The sequence below is a fragment of the Siniperca chuatsi genome, linkage group LG21 (assembly GCF_020085105.1).
Source record: "Siniperca chuatsi isolate FFG_IHB_CAS linkage group LG21, ASM2008510v1, whole genome shotgun sequence".
Taxonomy (NCBI): Eukaryota; Metazoa; Chordata; class Actinopteri; order Centrarchiformes; family Sinipercidae; genus Siniperca; species Siniperca chuatsi.
The window spans coordinates 7,399,355-7,421,740 of NC_058062.1; the positions used below are offsets into that span (position 1 = coordinate 7,399,355).

Here is a 22,386-nt window from a genome sequence, read left to right on the forward strand (position 1 = left end):
CAAAAGTAAACGAAGAACTCTTTACACAGAAAATGGCTTCTTTGACTGTGTTTTCCTATCTATATATTATATATACTATAAAAGATGTTTTTTGATTGAAATTTAAATCAACTCTTGTTTAAAAATGCTATAAATATTTGTCTGTAGCTTGAAATAATGTCCAAAAAGAATAAAGCAGATTGCTACATAATTGTAGCATAACATAACTTTACTGCATTTAAAAAAAAAAAAAGAAGATAAACTAAGTATTCAAGGACTGAAATGATTCGATAAGCAGTTTTTGTGCACTGAATGATGCATCATATTTTCATATGTTTTGTACTGCATGTAAAATCTTAATCTGTAAAAATAACTAGTAACTTCAGGTGTTAAATAAATGTAGTGGAGTAACAAGTACAATATTTCCCTCTGAAATATAGTATAGTGGAGTAGAGGTAACAAGTACCTCAATAGTATACTTAAGTACAGTACTTGAGTAAATGCAATCAATTACTTTTCATCACTGATCTGCCACAAACAAAATAAAAAATGACCCCAAATAAATAATTAAAAAAACAGTTAAACAAACACCTCACAAACAAAGTCCAGCAGAGTAGGGTTTGAGTGTGTTATCACTCCTCTTGGTGGTGCTGTTGAATAGGCTGTGCAGTTGCAGCGGTCCATGAGACATGAGTGTTGTGTTTCTTGTCCCCTGTATGTTAGAAGTTGTCATAAAAGCACCTACAGTTGTCTATGAATTATTTGGAATACCTGCTCTGCTGCTGAACTTTGTGCCTGAAATAGCATACTGGCCATTTATCTGGCAAACTAAAAGGAAATTACCCATAAGGGCACTTACTGCATTGTAAATAAATGTACATATTGGATATTTTTTTAACATGTCTCTTATCATTGTGTAATCGACTGGGTTCGCTCAGTCTTGCCGTCTACAGGCAATTATGTTATAATGAGTCCAAACAAAAGTATCAACTTGTGTCTCCACCCATTTTGAAAGAGTTTGCTTGACTTTCTCAGTCTTGTCAAAAGCAGCAGAAAGCATTGAGCTGTACACAATATTATGTTTTCACAGTTCAGTAGTGGTGGAAGAAGTACTCAGATCTTGTACTTAAAAGTAGCAATACCACAGTGTAGAAATACTCTGTTTCAAGTAAAAGACATCCATTAAATTTTACTTAAGCAAAAGTACAGACGTATTGGCATCAAAATATACTTCAGACTAAGTAAACATTGTCATTATACAGAATGGCCCATTTCAGAATAATGTATATTATTAATGTGTACATCACTTTAATGTTGAAGCTGGTAAAGGTGGACCTAATTTTTATTACTTTATATTCTGCAGGGTAGCTGTGAATTTCCCCAGGGATCAATTATTCTTATCTTTACCTATAATATTACATTTGAATAATTTTGAATGAATAACCTGAATCTACAAAGTGACTTAAGTAATCAAATAAATGTAGTGGAGTAAAAGTACAATATTTGCCTCTGAAATGTAGTAGAGTATAAGTATAAAGTAGCAGAAAATGTAGAAAAGTACAGTACTTTAGAGGTGTCACAGCCAACATTAGGTGTAAAACAGTGTCTCATCCTACTGGCACCTTGGGAGGCCTCACTGTAAAAACCTTCAGCCACTCTGGGATGAGGAACATCATGTTCTCTAGCCTGCGTATTTTTTCGAGGGGGGTGGCTACTATTAGCCACAACAGCCCAAAGTAATAATAGAGCTCTTTATTTATCTTACAATTTTTTTGGACAAGCTCATTTAATTTGATATTTCCCAGCGTGTCATGTCTAACCAGGGGTGAGAGCAAGCTTGCATAAGAGTCCCAGAAATCCTGCTGTGTTTACACTTCCAGGGACTTTTACTCAAAGTTTCAAAGTATAAACCCCAATGAGACTGAGCTTATTAGTTTGCTCCTTTATCTAAGGCAAACAGTAAGTGCACTTTAGTTTGGCAGAAAACTGTCTCTAGGAATGCTGTGTTTCTGGTAAGGTTATAGTTTTCTTTGGGATAACAGAGATGCTTTTGCAGCTGTTCTAGTGCTGCAGGCCTTTGTGTCCTTTTGAGCCAGGCACTGAAAAACAGGGGTTTGGGATGTTGTATTACTAAGTTAGAAACGGCTACACCAATGGTAACTAATGATCCAGAAATATCCCTGTAATGTTTTTTTCTGTACAAAAATACTGCAAAGAACAATCCATGCCTTAGTGTATGTGAAATAACAATACTGTTTGTATATTACTGTGACTGTCCAGAGTCTCAAACTGTAGTATGTTTCATGAATCTGCGTGAAATCTGGATTTGCTGTATTCTTGATGGCATGACTCAAACATCTTACACATCTCTGCGGGATGATGGACTCATGAGATTCTTTCCTGTCTAAGGTCTGTACGCTCCGCAGCTATGGAATAATACTTATGTTCTCTTTTCTTCTTTTTCACCCACACATATTTTCATACCCAGTGACTTCCAGACAAACAAATTATAACATCTGAAGAGCAGCTCACATCTCATGCCACTGTACTGTTGTTATGGAAGAAATCATATTGTGCCTTTTATACAATATTGCAATATCTTTGACACAAATTAATTATTAAATTAAATTATTTTTCAAGCACAGGCTTAGAAATTTCTGTCCAGTGACTTTATAAATAATTAGAAACCTCACCTGAAAGTATTCACAAGAATATTAAAAAGTTGTTCAAATAAGGGCCCACTTTTCCTATGCTAGCCAAATTTAAAATGCATTGCCACTATTAACCCTGGACTGTTTTTACACGCACACACTCTCAAAAAGAGACTAAGCGTCTACAGCCATACTAGCAGTGCTAGTGCTAACATGCTAATGTTTAACAGGTATAATATTCTCCATCTTTTAGCATGTTAGAATGCTAACCTTTGCTAATTAGCACTAAACACACAGTATAGTCCAGGAAGATGGGAATGTCATTAGTTTTGTAACTATTGATAAAACAAAGTATTTGACAAATTTTAAATGTTGACCTGATGATGGCGCTAAAGGAAAAGTCAGGGGATCACCAATGTCATTAGGTCCTCTGGGGACCATGAATGTCTGCACCAAATTTCATGGCAATCCATCCAATAGTTTTCAAGATATTTTAGTCTGCATCAAAGCGACCGATCACCTGACAGACCAACATCCCTCTTGACATTCATCTGCAACACAGTAGAAATGAAGCCTGTCATGTTGTCAAGACAGTCTGCCACTGGCTGTCACATCAGGAATTATTGTGGCTGACAGACAGAGAAGGTAAACTTGTTCATGCAGACATGACTGACAAGCAGGTCCATTCGGCTAATAGAAGGCCCAGGTGAGTCTGGGAGAGCAGAAGCTGCTCTTTTCTCAAAGGGCTTGTACCTCTTCCACACCACTGGGATTTTATTGCCAGGTCTCCAGATAACATTGTTCTTCAAACAGTTTTCCACGACCTGTCTGACCTACAGCTATTGTTTCCAGGCTCTTTTTTCACACACCGATTTGGCCGATTACATCAGGAAGCTTCAGACAATATGAAAATTTGACAGCAATGACAATGTTGAACACACATGCATGCGCACACACATAATGCACACATCTCTATACCTCTGTGGAAGATAGTTGCATAACACAAAAAGCCGGGGGAAAAGGAAAAGAAAAAACAAGTGACAATCACATAAACAGATGTGACAGCTGACTTTTTGACTAATTAATTGTTCCAGACTCCAGGAAACTTTGAAAATATTCCTGGAGGCAACAAGTTCCACTGAAAAATCCAGAAAGTTCCAGACAAGGACATGTTTGCTTCTCTCTTCATCCCAAAGTCTTTTGCCACACCCACGGGCGTAAAATCCACTAGGGACAGGTGCCGCTTTTCGAAATACCGTTTTTGTCCCCCTTGGCCTTGATTAGTCTTTATGCTTATTTAACATTAATTTGATGATGGCAAACTCCACCTAGCTGATGCGACACCAGCTTACGCCGGGATAGTAATCATGTCGACCCACTCTCGCGCTCTAAGCTGCAGACAGTTTGTGTTTGTGACTAGAGTGGAAACGTTAAACCTAGGGATGGTCAGTACCAAACTTCCTATACCTATACTTTTTGTTACAATTTTAACGATACTGATACTGATCAATAATGAATTACAGAAGTAATTTTTAGAAAAAAATCATTATACTTAAAGGCAAATCACATGACATATACCTGCCATTAATAACAAATTTATTACAAAGCAAAAACATATAACTTCCGATTATAATATTATTTATAAACAAATATGGATGTAGAAAGCAGTAAGAGAAAAGCAATGAATGAAAGAAGGATAAAAAGTGGACTATCATCTTAACTTATCCCTAGAGTTAGCATATGTCTGAATCCTGAATGTAGGTACTTGCCTGTGTGTGTGTGTGTGTGTGTGTGTGTGTGTGTGCGTGTGTGTGTGTGTGTGCGTCCTCCAAATAACTCCCTAATCCAGTACTGTAGTAAACAAGGAGAGAACTGTGGGTTGAAAATCAAGAGCTCAAAAAGATCCAGACCACCAGAATCTGTTCCCTGTCAGTCTGAAAACCTGGACTCCCTCCCAAGCTTGTAGCGAGTCAGCGGACAGAGTTCACTGTGGGTACTCTGGTGAGTGTGTGTGTGTGTGTATAAACTACAGTTTAAGTACATCTGAGTGGGCATTCATGTGCACCGCGTCCTGCAAATCCAAACAACAGAACTGGCAGTGTTTTTGTTTCTTTCCATGAGCTTACCCACAGAGAAATTGAACCTTTTTAGGATTAACTTAGCAGTGTCCCTTGTTTTGGTTGGGTTCCTTACACAGCTTTTGAGTTGAAAAGTTCTCTCTAAGCTGAGTGTGCCTATTGTGTGGCTTTTTGAGTATGATGTGTGCCAGTAGTGCCCCCATGTTGAGGGAGGATATAGACACCGCAGAGAGAGGAAAACAGGCAGCAGCATCAGGTCATGCTACTCTTTGTTGAGAATGCTTTTGTTGTTCTTCAACCGTTTCCAGGGACAAAATAAATAGCTCTGCTTAACCAAAGGCATTTGCCTCCCTCGCTGCTATGAATGCACCACCATGAGAAACATATTACCAGCGGTTACAAGTGTTTTGCCTCATATGGAAATTCTCTCTCTCTTTCAGTGTTTCTTTTGCAAGCATTGCTGGGACACGTGAAAAAAATGTCTTGGTCAACATCTAGTAAATGAACATGTAGAATTTCAGCCTGGCTTTGATTTGTCATGGTTGGTCTTATCTCTATGAAATACTACAGAATCCCAGGTTGTTTTCATCCTCTTAAGGTCCACTTGTACCAGCCACTGATATCCATCAGCATCAAGAGGCCACAGTTCTTGACCTTATTGTGGGCTTTATGTGGATCTTAAAGATCTTTGTGAAAGTTTGCAACAAAGCTCAATGCTGAAATGTAGCAGGACTGAACTAATTTGGAGGGAGTGACTGAAAGGTCAGTGTTGTGGATGTCAATTGAACAGACACCTAAAGGGATGAAATTAAAATTATTTGATTAGCCATACATTTTGTGATTGAGATCATCAGCATAAATGGCTACAATGTAAAGGTGAGCTGAGGCTAAATTGATTTTTCAAGAGTTGAAAATGAATGATGAACAGAGTTGGAGAGATAGGCTGTTGCAGGTTTTCCAAACCCTGGAGGATAGACACACACGCTTTCTTGAATTCTCAGTGTACTCTCTCCATAACGGCAGTATAATCAGGAACATAAGCGTAAAGGAATTTCCCCATTATATAAGGTGCAAGGGAAAGTATTTCTGAGAAATCTGGTGCACTGAAAGAGATCTAGAGATAGTGAGATTGAGAGAGACATGGAAAGCAAAACACATGAACATTAGATGAGACAGAGAGAGACAGAGCAGGGGGTTAGGAGAGAGAGGAACGCTACGAGGAGCTGGGAACACTTTTTTTATTTATGTCTAACAAGTGATAGAAACAGGCCATTCATGGAGGCAGCAGGTTGGCCTAGAACATTAGCATGGGATAGTGGCAAAGGCACTCCACTGCGGGTGTCTCTGCAGTAGGACATCTAATCATCTACATATGTGTACTGGCCTTTGTGTGTAACTGGTTAAAATGCAAAGACAGATGGATTCCAGTTCAGATATTATGAAAGGGTCAAACTATTTTCTACAATTGCCACACACACAGTCGTAAAAGTAGAACAAGGCACAAAATATCACAGAGCACCACAAGGTACCACAATGTATGCCAAAAATACATACATTTCCATCCCTAGAGCAATGCTGCTAGCATGGCTAAAAATGTTAGAGACATACAGAAAGCTATTACAAGTTCTTATATATATGCGAAATCCTTATTTGTAGTTCTGTATTTGTGCTGCTGTTGTTACTTTCTGCTATTTTGTGCTATTTTTGGTACTATCTGGCTCTGTGTGGTACTTTATGTAAATTTTCATCTTTTTGATAAGCAATTTTTGGATGCTCTTCTGGATGTTCTCTTCATCCACTCAGATAACAGAAAATATTTGACTTTGACAAAGAAAAGTGCTTTCCATAAACCAAAACATTTTTGATTACAGTCACAATACCATTTTCGTAGGGTCTTCCTAAGCTGTCAGTGGCACATAGATAGAAAAGCCACAGTTACAATTTAAACTTGCTAACAAACAATCTTTGATTATATAACTGTGAATGTTGACCAATAGAATGTTGCCTTTCCAGCTTCCCAAGAGGTTTACATTTTGAATTCCCAGTTCTGGATTTTCACAAACCTCAAGGGATCAATGTGTTATGGCTGGAGGCGCTGACGGACTTGTCTTTAGGATGTGCGGCTGGTTAGGATGAAATGCCTGCTGAGTGCCCACTGCAAAAACATCTTACAGCCCAGCAGATGTCAGACACCAGGTTTTGTATAGTGCAAGGAAGATCAATATTTATATAATCAATAATTAATGTTATCTGTTTTGTCTGTTGTCACACAGACTGAAGAGAGACAAATTGATTTTACAAAGTAAGGTGCCTCACTCGAGTGTTTAAAAGCAGTATTTGTTGCCTGATAACCTTCAAAAACCATTAAGCAGGATCTGAGTTTCAATCCAGAGAGATTGTTGAGAGCAGGTTATCTGGATGTCATAGCAAGCTTTTTGTCCACTCTTTGTATTTGTTTGGATCTGTGAGAGCCAAGTGCTCTTTTGCTACAAAGCCTGATTTTGCAGTGCACTCACCAGTCAGGAGACAGCACAAACTGTCTCCACATCTGTCTTAAATCATCCTCTAATGGTGACCTTAAATATCAAAGTCACATCAACTGATGCTGTGAGTCCTTCTGAGAAACAGCCACTTAATCAACCACTTCAATAACTGCGTACGTGTATGTGTGTGTGTGTGTGCTATATGCAGTATGGAAACAACACCACCTCCCACTGAGAAAACAAACCCCATAAGGGGGATAGGAGGGAAGAGAGGCATAAAGGACAAAGTTTGAAAAAAGGAAGGAGGCCAGTTATGAACATTTCTGGCATTCCTCAGCTCCATCCAGCAGCAGGATTTTCTTTAGGGGAAGTGGTCGGTCCAGCCAAGAGCCACCGGAGCAGGACCCTGCAGGAAGCCCCGCTTTCTCCTTATTGGCCACAGCAGAGCTGAAGTGGCTCAGTGCCAACCACAAGAGGAAGAGCACATTAAAGCAAGCATTCAGGATATTGACAGGCAGGGATATTGTTTGACCTGACACAAGTAAACAAGCACAAGAGTGTGTGCATGAGAGAGAAAGACAGAAAGAAAAAGAAACCACTACAGTGGAAAGCATTACTTTGTGTTCCTCTTCACAGGATGCTGGCATTTCCTGTTCAGAAAGGCTGCTGGATATTTATGGATGACTGGCCCGAGAGAGGACTTTTATTTTCTTTATGATACTCTGTTTCTCTAAATAGACATCCTGAGAGCAAAAGCAGATGCTTCACGTGTGATCTGGTCCAAACATGGGTAATCTGTTTTGGTATGAGATCTGCTTTTCTCCTGGCTACGCACGCAGGTGAACTATCAACACCCGACAAACAGAAACACTGAAAGGTACTGGTCTTTATCAGTATTATGGGATAATGAGAACATATGGTGGTTTATAGAGGGATCACAATATATGGCAGGATTATACAAAAGATGGAAAGATAATACAAAAAAGTTGCCGTATCAATCTGTGGGGTCACAAGTTGATTAACAAGAGAAGAAATAAGAGGGAATACCCCCCAAAAGTTACACAAGTCTGACTTTTCTCTATTGTTGCTTTTTATCATAAAATACTTGAGAGTTTTACCAAGTCAAGTCTCTAAAAACTATTCAAATGAAACAATCTGAGCATGGAATATTGAGCTTTGGTTAAATTACTCGCCATTCAGAGACATATGGAACCTGTGATGAGGGGTTGCTAGTAGACATTGTGTCACTTTAAAGGGTCACTTACCAAAAAAGCTGGGAACCGCTATCCTAGAGGATACTTAGTTTTGTTTACATTATTAAATGCCAGTGAGCGCAATTAAATTACATACAGTACATGAACTCTGCAAGCCATCAGAGATCCACTAATAATGTTGACATGCTAATGTCCTTGCTCAAGGCCAGAAATATAAAATCAGACCAACGATGTTCAGGTATTGACTCCATAAGGACATTCTTATTTAACGTTTATTTCTTTTCTTGAATTTGGGTTTCTGAAAAAAAAAAGTAAAAAGCAAATTTACTTTTGATTGACGATACTGTATTCCATTAGGAGTTTGCATGAAAATCTGCAAGAAAACATATTTTTGGACAATTCCTTTGCTCAGCAACTCACTATTCATTCTGTAAAGAACAATGATGGATTTAGCTGTTTTCCATTTGTAAGCAGGAGTGAACAAGATAAAGAGTCTACAGCTATGCTATTTAGCGGCTTTGAAACTGCACACTAACATAAGCATGCTAACATGCTCACAAAGACAATGACAAGAGACAAAAACAATTTTATGCAAGTATGATATTTATGCTATAGTTTCGTTTAGCATGTAAGCATGCTAACATTTGCTAATTAGCACGAAACACAAAGCACAGCAGAGCCTGATGGGAATGTCAGTAGCTTTGCAGATATTTGGTCATAAACTAAAATACTGGTAAAAATATTTGACCTGCTGTTGCCACTCAAGGAAAAGTCAGGGGATAACCAAAGTCTTTAGGACACGTTGTCGGGACCATGACTGTAAAATTTCATGGCAATCCATCAGTTGAGATATTTCAGTATGGACCTAAGGTTGACCAACATTGCCAGCCCTAGAGCCATGGCTGGTAGCATGGCTAAAAATAATTTACTGGCAGAGATTATGTAGATGAAAAACGAGCCTGGATTTGATTGAATTACTATGCCCAAATCTAGAATCATAATTTGTCACTGCTGTAGTTTGGATGTAACTGAACCCTTTAAATTAAATTAGAAAGTGATAAGCTAAATTAACTGCTTGGAAAATAAAGTAATGCTGCCAAATTTTAAATGCCAATGATATTGTTGCTATAAAAACAATCACACACAGGCAGAAGAGTTTGTACAAAATGCACATGTATTTTTCTTATTTACGTTACATTTTGCAATGCATGCCATCAACATTTATTCATTTTAACATAACGTCCACATGGACAAGTGCAAACCTGCCTGAAATTCATGAGCAGAAAAGAATAAGTAAAAGTTAACATACACAATAAGACATGATACAATGATGTTAACAGTCATACACTGGTAAAAACAAAAAAAAACAAAAACAAAAAAAACATCAGTTATCTTTTCAGATTAATCACAATACTAACTCACAATATACATTTCAGTACTTTGAGAAATTCTTCCCAATTTCTCTGCTCCCGAGCATCTGAAGGCAAACATCACATATTTATATAAATCTGGGCCCCTTCAGTTGACCATGTCATTGGTCATCTATTACAATTCTCATAACAAAACTGAACTGTTGCTTTCAACCCCTGCGATTCCCTCTTTCCAAGACTGATATTTTCACAATTTTTGAAGAGCACAAAATCTAGTAGCAACCTCGCAGTTAAATACAAAAAAAAACAAACTTGTGCAACTTGTGCAATAGCCAACAAAACAAATTTTAAAAATGAACACAGTAAAATTGTAATATTAATATAGAAGTGAGGTTGAAAAAGTGGCACTTTGTGAAAAAAGGTAATGTGACCAAAACAGTGGGTGGTGGAAAATGGTTAATATGTACAGTACATTGTGTGACAGCTGACTGTGCTTGATGAGCCTTTGGTGTCTTACTATTACATGGAAGTCCAATAACAAAACAAAAAGTGCTTAAGATTGTCCTTAAAAAAATAAGAATGCTACTATTTCCATCTTAAACTCAGGCATTGATGTGGCTTTGTATATTTAAGGGGGTGAAGTGGTATAACAAACAGACATAAATAAACATAAAAACAGTGAAACAGTTAACATCTGGCTTCAGCGTAGGTGCTGTCCTTTTCTTTAATTCTTTTGTTAAATAGAACCATCTGTCAAGACCTTTTACTTCCTTCAATAAAACTCATCACAGAAGGTATGTCTGGGTCAGCTGAAGCATAACTTGTTTTGATGAGAGCACACAGTGAGTTAAGTTATTTCCCAGGGAAGTGGAAGGCTGCCTCTCCTCTGACACCCAGTTCAAAAGGCTAATTGGGTAAAAAGAGAAACCAGTGTGCGTGCAGCGATGAACTAGCCACAGTGTTAAGCTGAGCCCAGTTCAGTTCTGTCACTTTTAAGGCAGCAGTGCAGTCCTGCGACAAAATCCTTGTGTGTCTTCTCCCACTCCTTTCTCCTGCATCTTCATTCCTCTCACATTCCTTCCGTGGAATCATAAATCAGCACGGAGTAGCGTGTATTATTCAAACACACACATACGCAGAGGTATCAAACTACACACAGCCCAGCTCACAGACATCACAGCAGTAGAAGCAGCCAGCAGCAGGCATACAGCATCCATATAGCATGGCCCTGAACCAAGAAGCTGCAGGCTCACTGATTTTCAGCGTCTGCTCCGTGGAGTTTGAATTTGTTCAATCTCTCTCCACCTGTGAAATGTCGTTCAGCACATCAGCTCCTGCTGTATCTCAGGTCGCGTGGGAAAGGGGGGCTCGCTGAAGGAGAAGGTGTCACGGCCTGTCTTCAACTCACCCTGGCCCGGGCACATGAGGTACGACCCGATCAAATCCAGCTCGGGGGAGGGAGCTGGGCTCTCGGGCTCCGACTCCGACTGGCTCATCTCTGGCTCATCCAAAGAGGAGGCCGACCTAGCGTGGAGGTGCGGGTGGGAGTGGGGATGGGGGAGCGAGTTCAGCCAGGGGTGGTTGAGGCCTTCTTCTGCCGTGGCTCTCTTCCTGTACACACAAACACAATAACACTGTGGATGAGTGGAAATTCCCGAAGAGTTTACATAACCGATGGATTGCCTGGATCTTCCGATTCACTTCACATCAATCCGTTCACTTGCAGACGTCGGCCATATTCTTTTTCAACATTTGGTTTGGAAAACCACAAAAGAAGCACTTTTTGCTCTCAAGATTTTTCCCCCTCCATCTCTCACCGATTACTCAAACACTGAGGAATCTTCCACTTTTTCCAACTCTACCAGTAATCTGCTACAATTAAACGATACTGACTGGAGATTATGGCTCTGGATGTGAGACAGAAGCTGCTGCTACTTTTCATCAACAAATTGTGGTGACATATTAATGCCTCAGTGTTAGAGCTCTCAATCTGAATTAGGGTTAGAGTTAAGTTAATCGGAAATATGGTTACATAGCTTCCCTTGAAAATCACCTTAGTTTAACTATTCTTTACTTTTTAACATGGTGACACTTAAAGCTGATGTGTCAGTGTTTGGTGTAATGCAACATACTGGCTTAAAAATAATGTTTTTTTTAAAATGAGGTGATCTTAAAACCACCATCTGCAAAAAAGGAAATTACTTCTCGCCAAACTGACGCAAATCTTGTTACCACATACACTCGTTTAGACGCATGCGGATGTACTTCCGTGCCACTCACATAACTGAATTTGTAAATCAGCTCAAAGTGATGCTGATGGAAACGTTTTAGCCAAAATCAGAACATCATATCTTCATCTTTACTGTAAACAACCTCACCTGGGGTTTTTAACCAACAAGGACTTGATGAAGTCAACAGCCAGGGAGGAGATCCCCTCGAATGTGTCCTGCGAGTACTCTACGTTGACTTGGGAGATGTTGAGGAATGTCTCCTGCTTGTCGTCACCCAGGAAGGGAGACTCGCCCGTCAGCATGACGTAGATCAGGACACCAATACTCCTGGCAGAGAGGGAGGAAGAAAGGGAAGGGGGTTATGAGGCAATTTGTCAACTTTGATGGTTACAGAATCTGTTTTGCGACACACTGTAGCACAACAGGTTTGGCTGTCTTTGTCTGTGCTGTGGTAAATCAATAATTAACTGCAAGTATGAAGTAAAGATGATCTTGTGGTTAAAGGTCTAGACTGTCTTTTGCACGCTAGGGAGGTGATGTCACTGTTCTTAATATGTCTTTATTCCCAGAATTAAAGCACAGACTAAATGAGTTCTGCATGGCACCCACTAAAATGAGTGGAAATAGTCTCATTAACTTCAGCAGCACACTTACCACATGTCTGTAGCAGTGGTAATGGGTTCATAGTTCAGGATCTCTGGTGCTGCAACAGAAACACATGGCCCCAATTAGTCATGATAAATTGCACTGAAATTGGAAAGACAGGTGATTCTTGGTATTTCAGGGCTAAAAGCAGGACTCACCCACATACTCTGGGGTACCCAGGATCTCCCTAACTTCTTTGACGTTGTCCATGCGTCTGGACAAGCCAAAGTCCACAATACGAATGTCCCCCAGAGGTCTGGCACTGGTCAGCAAGATGTTCTGGGGCTGGAGAAGATGCACACACAGATTAGACAGAGGTATGTGACACAATGACTAATGATTATTCAAGAAGCCTGAGGTCTGACATCTGAGGTCATTAATTACATGTCAGTGTGAATGAGTCAAAGCATTTGAAGTAAATGGTCTCAAGAGGATATGGGGTCTGGTTCGTCAGTCAGCATCTAGCTGCTCCTCTGAGATCATCCTCTAAGCCTATCAAATGAGTCTGAAAACAGGTAGGATATCCCTGGCAACCACTAGGATGACTCCATGGTTTGTATGTGCAAATACTGTAGTGTACGTACAACTGTGCTTCATTCTGGGTCAGACTGGCCTAATGCCAGAGTTGGTTTGAATATCTGAAATAAAACACAAGAGGAGAAGACAGCCCAAGGCCAACTATCAGACCTGATTCACCTCTTGAAAACACTGAACCTCACACTATGTTTATATATACACCAAAATATTTTAAAAGAATCAGTCCTGCTAAACCAAGGATGTGATGTATTTGAACCAATCATCTAAAACATATGCAGTGTTTTTCAGTCGCTTATTTACTTTTAAAAGAATCATGTGTAATGAGAAACCAGATACTTGGTTAATTTGACTGCCTTGTTACCTCAGGGCCCATTAAAGAAAACACGATAGTTCAGTCAGATTCTTTTACCGACTGATTCCTCGTGGGAACTGGGACGTGACACACTGAATGAGTTGTGGTTGCATAAGAGAAATCATATCTCCCTCAGTCTGACACTCCAGGGAATAGACTGTCCTATATTGTCATATAATCTTTCAGTGTACTTACTTTCAGATCCAGGTGCACCACATTGTTCCGATGCAGGAAGGCCACTCCAGTCAGGATCTGCTTGGCCAGCCGGATCACATCTTTCTCTGTGAAGGCCTCGTCATTATCGGCAACACACTGATTGAAGATTTCGCCACCGGCAGCGCTGGAAGGAAAGCACAGGAAGGAAAACTGAGAAAACAAAACAAGGATAAGATGAGAGGAAAAGAACTGTATATGGATAGCCACCCAGTGGAGTTTAGTTTGGCTTACTTTCATTTTGGATTATTAATTTTAACGTGTCATAATAAATTGCACCTTAAACTGTACAAATACACCCTTCCTCTCAGTTTGAATTGCACAAGCTGACAATAGCAAATTCCAACCCATCCGATTTCCCATCCGTCATTTCCACTTTCTTTAAAATTACGTAACACCCCGTCTCATTTGTGTACTTTGGCTTAGAGGAACAAAGGCAATCCACATCTACACATTGCATGCGAGTCCAACATGAATCAATATAATTTTTGGTACACCGCCTCCGTGTGTACCTTCACCTTCTCAGGAATATTACAGGAGATAAGAATGGTCATATCAGCTTACAGCAGGTTCAGATAAGGCCTTATACAGTCTGATATATTGCAGGTTAACTTACTAAATCAAAACCGAGGAAACAGAAGCGAACACTGGCCAACTAATCTAAGCCTAAACCTTTTCTTAATATAGAAAGGAACAGATCTTTAGCTATAAAGTAGCCAGAGAAGGTAGCAGGAAAGTAGTGTCAAGTTGGTAACTATATACTGTATGAGCCTTAGCCTGCATAGTTTTTTGCTCATTTCGCTCAAAACAACTTATTTGTAATGGATTATTCCTCATTGGAATTTAGTAATTAGACAACTCAGTGGTGACTTCTCACATTTTTGTGGAAGGAATAGTCAGATTTCTGCCTGGTCTTGCTGCACTTGTGTAACAACGTTAAGTAAAGTGGAGACATGGTGGATTTACGGTGGATGCTCCATCAGTCAGATCAATGCCTGAAGCTGACAGTTCACCCAAGAAACTAGAGCCATGTGTGGGGGATTTAGATGGCACATATGCTTTTTATCTTCAGAGGAAAACTTTGTGACCAGGCTGGTTACATAACCAACACCACCCAATCCCCTGTTAGCCTCACAACCCTGCACTCTTTACTATCCTCAGCTGTGAAAATAGCACCCATGTTTTTAGGGATTTCAAGGATATCCATCATTGGTCCATATAAAGTTCTTTTTTGCTCCCAGCACCAAATACTTGACCTGCCACCTACCCCACTTGTTGCAAACATGCTCAATCCCACTTAACAACCCCCAAAGAGTTTAGAGAGCAGTGGAGACATACAATGAAACTCTGCACTCAATGTGTTTACATTGATCTGTACATTTATACTAAATGCAAGCAAGCCTGGTGTTAGAGGGTTTTCATTTGGGAGAGGAAATAAAAGACATATGAGTGTGGTTTTTCGGACGCTTTTATTGTTGAAAACTGCAATAGAAATGCCTCTTATTGAGTTGGTGTTATATAGAAAATGAACTTAAACTTTAATCTGTCAATTTAACATGGATTTGACCTATTACTGTAGCTGTTTGAACAATTAAAGGCTTGACATGACAAAGTATTTCAATAGCTTCATTAAGCTGTCAGCAGAAGCCCTGAGAGGATTTAAAATCTTGATAAAGACCATCTTGTTTAAATTCAACAGACTGCACACATTCTAGCCAAGCACTTAGAAATGATCTGATACTTCCCTGAAGTCTAAATAATGTCTCCATGCTCTCTTTCCTTTCAAGAGAGTTAATGTACTCGCTACTTCAGTGTGTAGGAGACATCCTCCCCTGCGCCAAGCTGCAAGAAAAAACCCACTGCAGCCAACACGAGTGAGGGCACGGAGAAGCTTAACAACCATTTGAAAACAAGAGCAGAGAACAGATGAGCCTCAATCTCTGAATAAGAGGATACTGAGCAAGAAAGAGGCAAAAATAAAATATTTCTCTATTTTAAAGTGGTAAATCAATTCAACCTCCTTTTAGTTCTGCAGGTCAAAGCCTTTCTTGGCTGACCACCAAGCTGGGTGCTCATTGACGTCACCTTGTCAGACAGTCTAACCTGTCTGTTGGCTGAACTGTCCAGAAAGCATTTATAGTCCAGTATAGTCCAATTAAAGCCCACTTTTTTACAATACACTTTCGTATATGTGGAAAAGCAGGAATCGAAAGACTATGCTTCCTGGAGAATTCATCACCGTGACCATTTTTAGCTACCGTGCACAAAAAAAACTTTCAGAGCTCAGAGGTGATGCATGTTCATTTTTCATCAAAGTGACCATCTCTCAAACTAGTCATTATGCTGGGGATTTCTGTGGTACTGACGCACGCTGGAGCTACACTTTCAAAGATGATTAGAATTCAACTTCTCGCTTCCATTTCTCTGACATCACCAAGGATGTGGTTGTGGCTACGTGAAGTGTGTGTGTGCACTACATTATACCAGCGTGGTGGTGTGCTACTTTTGGGAGCCATGCTTGCTGCTTACATTTAAACCCACAGGAAATGGAAAATGGTTTGCAATTCTTGAAACTCATGCTGAGGTCAGACAGTTTGAAGATGCAGCTTTTCAGTAGACATTCATTGCGAGTGCTCCTGCAGCTTTTAGGACAAATGTACAGTGCAATAGATAATAACTGATAAAAGCACGAGTTGATATTTAAAAACCAAGCTCTTCAAGTGCTAAAATATTGTGCATGTGCTGACTGCTTGATTTTATGCTTGAAGACTCCCAGTGCAGCTCCATTTGGCAGCCGAAGAGGAACTGTGAACCAGTGCCAACTGACCTCCTGCTATGTTTTCTCTGCATGCATACAGGGGTGAACTGTGGTGCTACTTCCCCTTTCACACTTCAGTCAGAGGTCAAGCACAGGCCCACCCCCACAGAGAGGTCTTTGTTCTGTGGAGGCATTCCATGTCTGGGATGTGGATGACTAGTAAGGACTGGGAAGGAGAGGGCTTCCTGCCTGAACATCAAGCAGTTCAGGGACAGGGTCAGGGGAACATGGTTCAAGCCTAATTGAACAGTGCTATCTCCCTGTAACGAGGCGAGCAAGGTAATTAAGATTCTAAGTGTCCTTTCCAAATCCTAATTAGAGGCAGTTATTAGAGCAGTCACAGAACACTTACTGGATATGCATCATGTCATTTAACACCTAACCACAACAGACCGAAGCCAGACAGACAGCTGGGTCACTGAATGAGCAACTCGACTCAGCTGCCGATCAATTTACCTGCATGTGAAGGCAACAAAGTCTAGAGTACTGAGCAATATGTTCTCACAGTTGGGTCTAACTGACTCATTTGTAGCTCGACATGTTATTTTCACACAGTGAGCATGGTGTAGTTCTGCCACATTGGTGTTTAAAGTGACAGTTCCTGACAGCCTTTTAGCATAACAAGAAACTGAGGTGTTGAGGCTACGATGAGACAAAGAAACTAACCACAGAGAGAGAGAGAATTTCCATTTAAGGCATAGTTTGTCTAACAGTAGTGCAAGGCTATGCATTTCACACGTGTGCGTTTTTTTTTTTTTTATGTGAGAATATTCAGCTAAGCCAGGAAGGGTTTTTCACAGATCAGATAGATATATAAAAGCAGAACATTCACATGAAAACACCAAAGCAGTGACATTCTCGTCATGCGAAATACAGGATGTTGCATGACGTGAATGTACGATTTGATGTGAGGCTTTCCCAACTCAAACATTGTTGCTTACTAAGTAGAAAAGAATGAATGTTAGGGGGTTCTCTAGAAGCCAGTTTGGTGTCCTCAAATCCCTCAGACATTCTGCATGAGAAAAACTCCAGTCATGGAAAGTTTTTAGTAAGTGATGATTAAAGGATTTTCATCTCCCTAATGATTGAAAGCCTAATCATTTTATCCCAGTTTTCCTGGCATGGCTCAAACATATACAAGTGAGGAAAGTTTAATAGGCCATTTAGATTACCACCATCACTTTCTTCTCATATAAGTGGCGGTGCAAGAGTCTGTGCATGAGAGTTTGAATACAAAAACATTTGGAGTCACAGAAAAGGCTGTTCAAATGTGATGAAGAATCTCTTTTTTCAGATAACTTTTAAAGACATTTGTGTTGTTTCTGTAATATCTACAGTATTGTCTTACCACTCCAAAACAAGGATGATTTCGGTTTTGGTTTCGTAGACCTCATGCAGTGCCACCACATAGGGGTTTGCCTTGGCCGACTCCAGCACGGCGATCTCGTTTAAGATGTCCATGCGGCAGTCCTCGCCCTTCCGTCGCTTTCGCAGAAACTTGGCAGCGTACTGCTTCCCTGTTGCCTTCTCAATGCACTTTTTTACCACCGCAAACTTTCCCCTGGGAAACAAAGAGGGGAGAGAGCGAGAAAGTGATTAGTGAGGAGAGAGAATAATCACAACCACATTACTGGCTTTTCAAATATATTTGGTCAGAGTTGGTTCTGTTCTGTATCCAAGTAGCCAACTGGACCACTGGAATAAATTTAGGTCATTTAAACTGCAGCAAATGAAAGGCTAAAATTACTGGACATACTCATGACAGTTAAACTGCTATGAGGTGAAACCTAGATTACAGTGCAAGACATTTGGAAAAGCCCGCCAACCGGCCACGAGTGCAACACTGTAGGCGAGGTTAAAGAACAGTTCAGAGATAAGGTTAAGTGGCATCATTTGAATACAGCCACTGCTATTGACCACTGATATGTTTAGCTGAGGAGGCGTCATTAGACATTCGTTAGAGATTTCCCCTGTTCTCCTCCTCTTCCTCTAGCCTTCAGGAGGCACTGACAGGAGGCAGATAAGGCTGACAGTTTTGGCAAGAGCTGCTGAATAGTGGGCAGGGACCTGATAAGGCTAAGGCCACTTTATAGGTCAAACAAAAACAAAGAGATGCAACAGCTTGGTTGCTGGATTTTACTTGTAAAACATGAGATTAAAAAAGAACATCCACTTTTACAACCTCATCACTACCATTCATTTTTCTGCATATACATTGATGGATGCATAGGAGGTGTTAAGGGTCAGCCGTGGGTGTGGGCAGGATGTCCGATGTGTACAGAATTGCCTCTCTGTGTCAAGCTGACCACAATCGCCAGCCGTCCCTCCCAGGCTGATAATGAGGCCTTGTTCACTTCCCTTTCTTCACAGCTGACAGCAGCAGGGACAAATGGAATTGTGTTGACACCTCCGTCCAGACCCTCGGCCAGGGCCTGCTTTTCCTTTGACAATCGTACAAAAGCTGACCAATCGGCTTACTCAGCAGCCCAGAGACCAGGACCACCCACCTGACCGTGGCTGGGTAGGACAGGCAGGGGGTCACTGCTGTTACAGTCAGGTTGGAGCCTAAGCAGCATGCTAAAATGGACACTGTAACTTCAACATCTATATCCAACTCAATGTTTTAATGAGCTACACAATACAGATGCGCAGCAGAAGGCTTAGGAAAAGTGAACACAGGATGTGAAAAGATGACTACGAACTGAGCAGAATCTAAATGATGTGGCCAAGTCAGAAAGGTCCAGTCAGCATGGTGCCAGTCATTTCCCCACACAGCGTTACTCCAAGCCCACTGTGCTGCAGACCAAAAACAGCAACTGTTCTGGCCAGAGCCTGGTTCTGTTTTGGCTACCACCCTGACTGCTGTGAGGTCTGTTTCTTCTCTTTTGCTGTATCCCCGTCTCGCAGAATGGTAATGATTCATTGTTCAGAGTGAAAAGACAAATCCGTCAGAGCCTTTTCATCCTTAATTAGCCAAGTTCAGAGCAGCTCACTGTGGGCTGGGAACTACATATGGAGTGAAAAGGAATGACCGCTGGCCGCGGAAAGGAGCAACAGGAGGTCTTTTCAAAGACAGACAACAGGTCAGAGGTTACTAAATATGGCCATCTTCCAGCCAGCTATGTTCACACTCCATGTTTGTCCGCCATGTTTCTAGGCAGATGCACAGAACCTCCTGGTTATACATAACATCACAGCACTTTAATATAATATTTTACACATTAATTTAGTTTACTTTTTAGCTCTTTTTTTAGCTCTGTTAAAGTAGAAACACTCTGACTAAAACTAATAAGTGCTTTCTCAAACATCCTGTCTGGATCCACAAACACAATTATATAGATCAAACAGCTCATTTGCAGGGTTATCCTCAGTAGAATCTGTCTGAAACTAGTCTGTCATCAATCATCAACTTTACTGTGACACACAAAACTAATTCCTCTCCAGCACTGGAGATGGTGATAATTTGATTGAGAAACTGGTTTCCTATAGAGTCTGCGTTTTGTCTCCCTCAGTCAGGGGCACTCACTCATGTCTGAAGTGCAATGAGAAATGACAGCTCTCACAGTTCTCATTTGACTGTTTCACAGACAGACTGCCACGCAACATGAGTTCCTCTTCCTGCTTTCGAGTTGTCACAACATATGTTTGTGCACAGTTCTGCAGGGGACCATAACTCAGCAAAGCTTGATGAGAAGGTTTTGAAAATAAGACTAATGTGCCTTATTGCTGCTTAAAACTTCAAGAGATTTGAAAGAAGCATTTGGCGGAAGAATTCAACTCAGGCATCTACAAGTTCTAATATTGTCAACATCCCTCCTAATGTACAGACTATATAGCTGATCTACTGGCATGCAGCACTACGTACATTCCTGCACTTAATGTGATTAAGGATGTTATTGGGTCGGACACATGGGAAGAGGAGGGAAGGAGGATGTAGGATTGAGGTATGAGGGTGAGAGGGGAGAGGCTGTTGTGGCCTACACTCTATAGGCAGCCTCATACCAACCCCCTCACCCTCCCCTCATTAGGTCCTGGTTGCTGTCCCAGGGTGTCTGACAAGGAAAACTGCAAGTGAATCTTTATTTAGCCTGTCCCACCACACTCTGCAGAGGAGCAAACTTACAGTGAAAATTGGAGTTATAGAGACAGATGCAGAACTGGCACAAACGGCAGTCAAACAGCTGTCGAGTTAAGTGAAACCCAAGAAGTCAGCTGTAGCTCCTTAATTGTTGATTCAAAATGCTTTTTAAGGAAATTAATTATTGTCTGGCACATTGTGGAATCCCCACTTAAATACCACTGGAATGTGCACTTCTGTTTCTGGGATCTACACATCAGTGAGTGTGACCCACAAAATGCATTTGGCTGAAGAGTGACAGAGAAAAGTGGCTGATGTTAGATAGGTCACTTTTTATTTTCATATACTGTTCTCTCATTAGCCTTGTTGTTTATTTTGTCACTTTACCTCATACTTGTAATACTGTGACACATTAAAAATATGACTCCAAACTAACTAATCGAAGTTTCGCTCATGGCATTTGAGGAAATGTATAACACCACATACACTAGAATCTACTAGACCACACAAGTGAGCATCGACAAACAATGACACAGGTTGTGCAGTTTCAAAACCAGAGAAAAATATCATGCGTTCACCACTTAGATGTCAGACATATTGGAACAGTGTGTGGAAAAATGCAAACTTAGGTCTCTTAAGTCCCTCCTCATCTCAGAAAACTTTATGGCTCCAGCATCTTCACATAATTCATAACTGTCCATCTTATTTTTTTAATTAAAAGATTAGAACGTCTTATAACATTTCAGAAACGTTCATCCAAGAATCACAAAAACGCATTACCATTGCGCGTGCCATGGCGCGTCTCCATCTGCGCCTTTCCCAGGGATGGAAAGCGGGATTGGAAATGTTCAATTAACGCGCTTCCCATTAACATGTGCAGAGAGCAAATCTAATATGATTACCAGATTTACATAAGCGTATCAAGATATTGTTGCAAAATTCCACTGCGCCAGCACACGGACAAAGTCAGCACACATTCATTCATTTTTCATCAGTGAATGTTGGAAACCATTCATGCAACAAACAAACTCACCTGCCCAGTTCTTTGCCGACCAAGTCGTAATTGGCTGTGAACGGGTCAACTCTTATCCTCGTGTGGATTGCTGTCACCATTCCGTTTTTGCTCATCGTTGCTGAATCTGGCATTGAAGTCGTGCTTGCAGTGAAACAATCTTCTTCCACCAAAAAAATACAACAAAGACGATTTTTTGGTCCGCTCAAGTAAAAACTCGCATGATAAAAGGTCGATTAGAGCCAACAGCAGTTGTGTCAAACTACCAGGAGATAATCCAGTAAATGCGTCCCAAACAAGAGGATGATGCCCTGCGGGAGTGTGACACAGTCGGTGCGGTAAATTAGTTTGAGTGCTACTACACATTCCTAACAATAAACTCCTTGTCAGGGCCAGCCCCCTGCGCTGACGCTCTGCAGTGGAAGCCAATGTATTTGCTGAAGAGGACGGACCCAAGGTGCAGCTTTGCCAGCTGGCAAAGTGGTGCGTTCAAGTGACAGCAGTTTATTCGTGCAGATACACAAACATGAACAACTAGTTTTATCATTTGTTTCAGTTTAATCGTTCTTGTGATGTCTTAAACAAATAAAATAATGTTAATGATTAAACATGAACAGCCTGCCGTCCTAACACAAACATAAACAAACATAAAAATATCAACATAAAGGTGGCCAAACTACTGTGCACTTCATCCCCTTACAATTTACAGCAGTCTAATAGTTATG

The 22,386-nt window shown here is 40.6% G+C and overlaps 1 protein-coding gene across 1 annotated transcript; it reads right to left on the bottom strand.

Annotated features, from left to right (window-relative positions):
* Positions 1-9,560: 9,560 nt before the first annotated feature.
* On the bottom strand, positions 9,561-22,075 carry stk17al (serine/threonine kinase 17a like). The gene is made up of 7 exons (XM_044180364.1): positions 21,683-22,075; positions 17,920-18,132; positions 13,736-13,880; positions 12,810-12,936; positions 12,661-12,709; positions 12,154-12,333; positions 9,561-11,386 (listed from the first exon to the last, which is right to left on the bottom strand). Exons 1-7 carry the CDS (start codon positions 21,793-21,795, stop codon positions 11,095-11,097), a joined length of 1,119 nt encoding a protein of 372 aa, XP_044036299.1. The 5' UTR covers positions 21,796-22,075; the 3' UTR covers positions 9,561-11,094.
* Between the last annotated feature and the right edge of the window lie 311 nt (positions 22,076-22,386).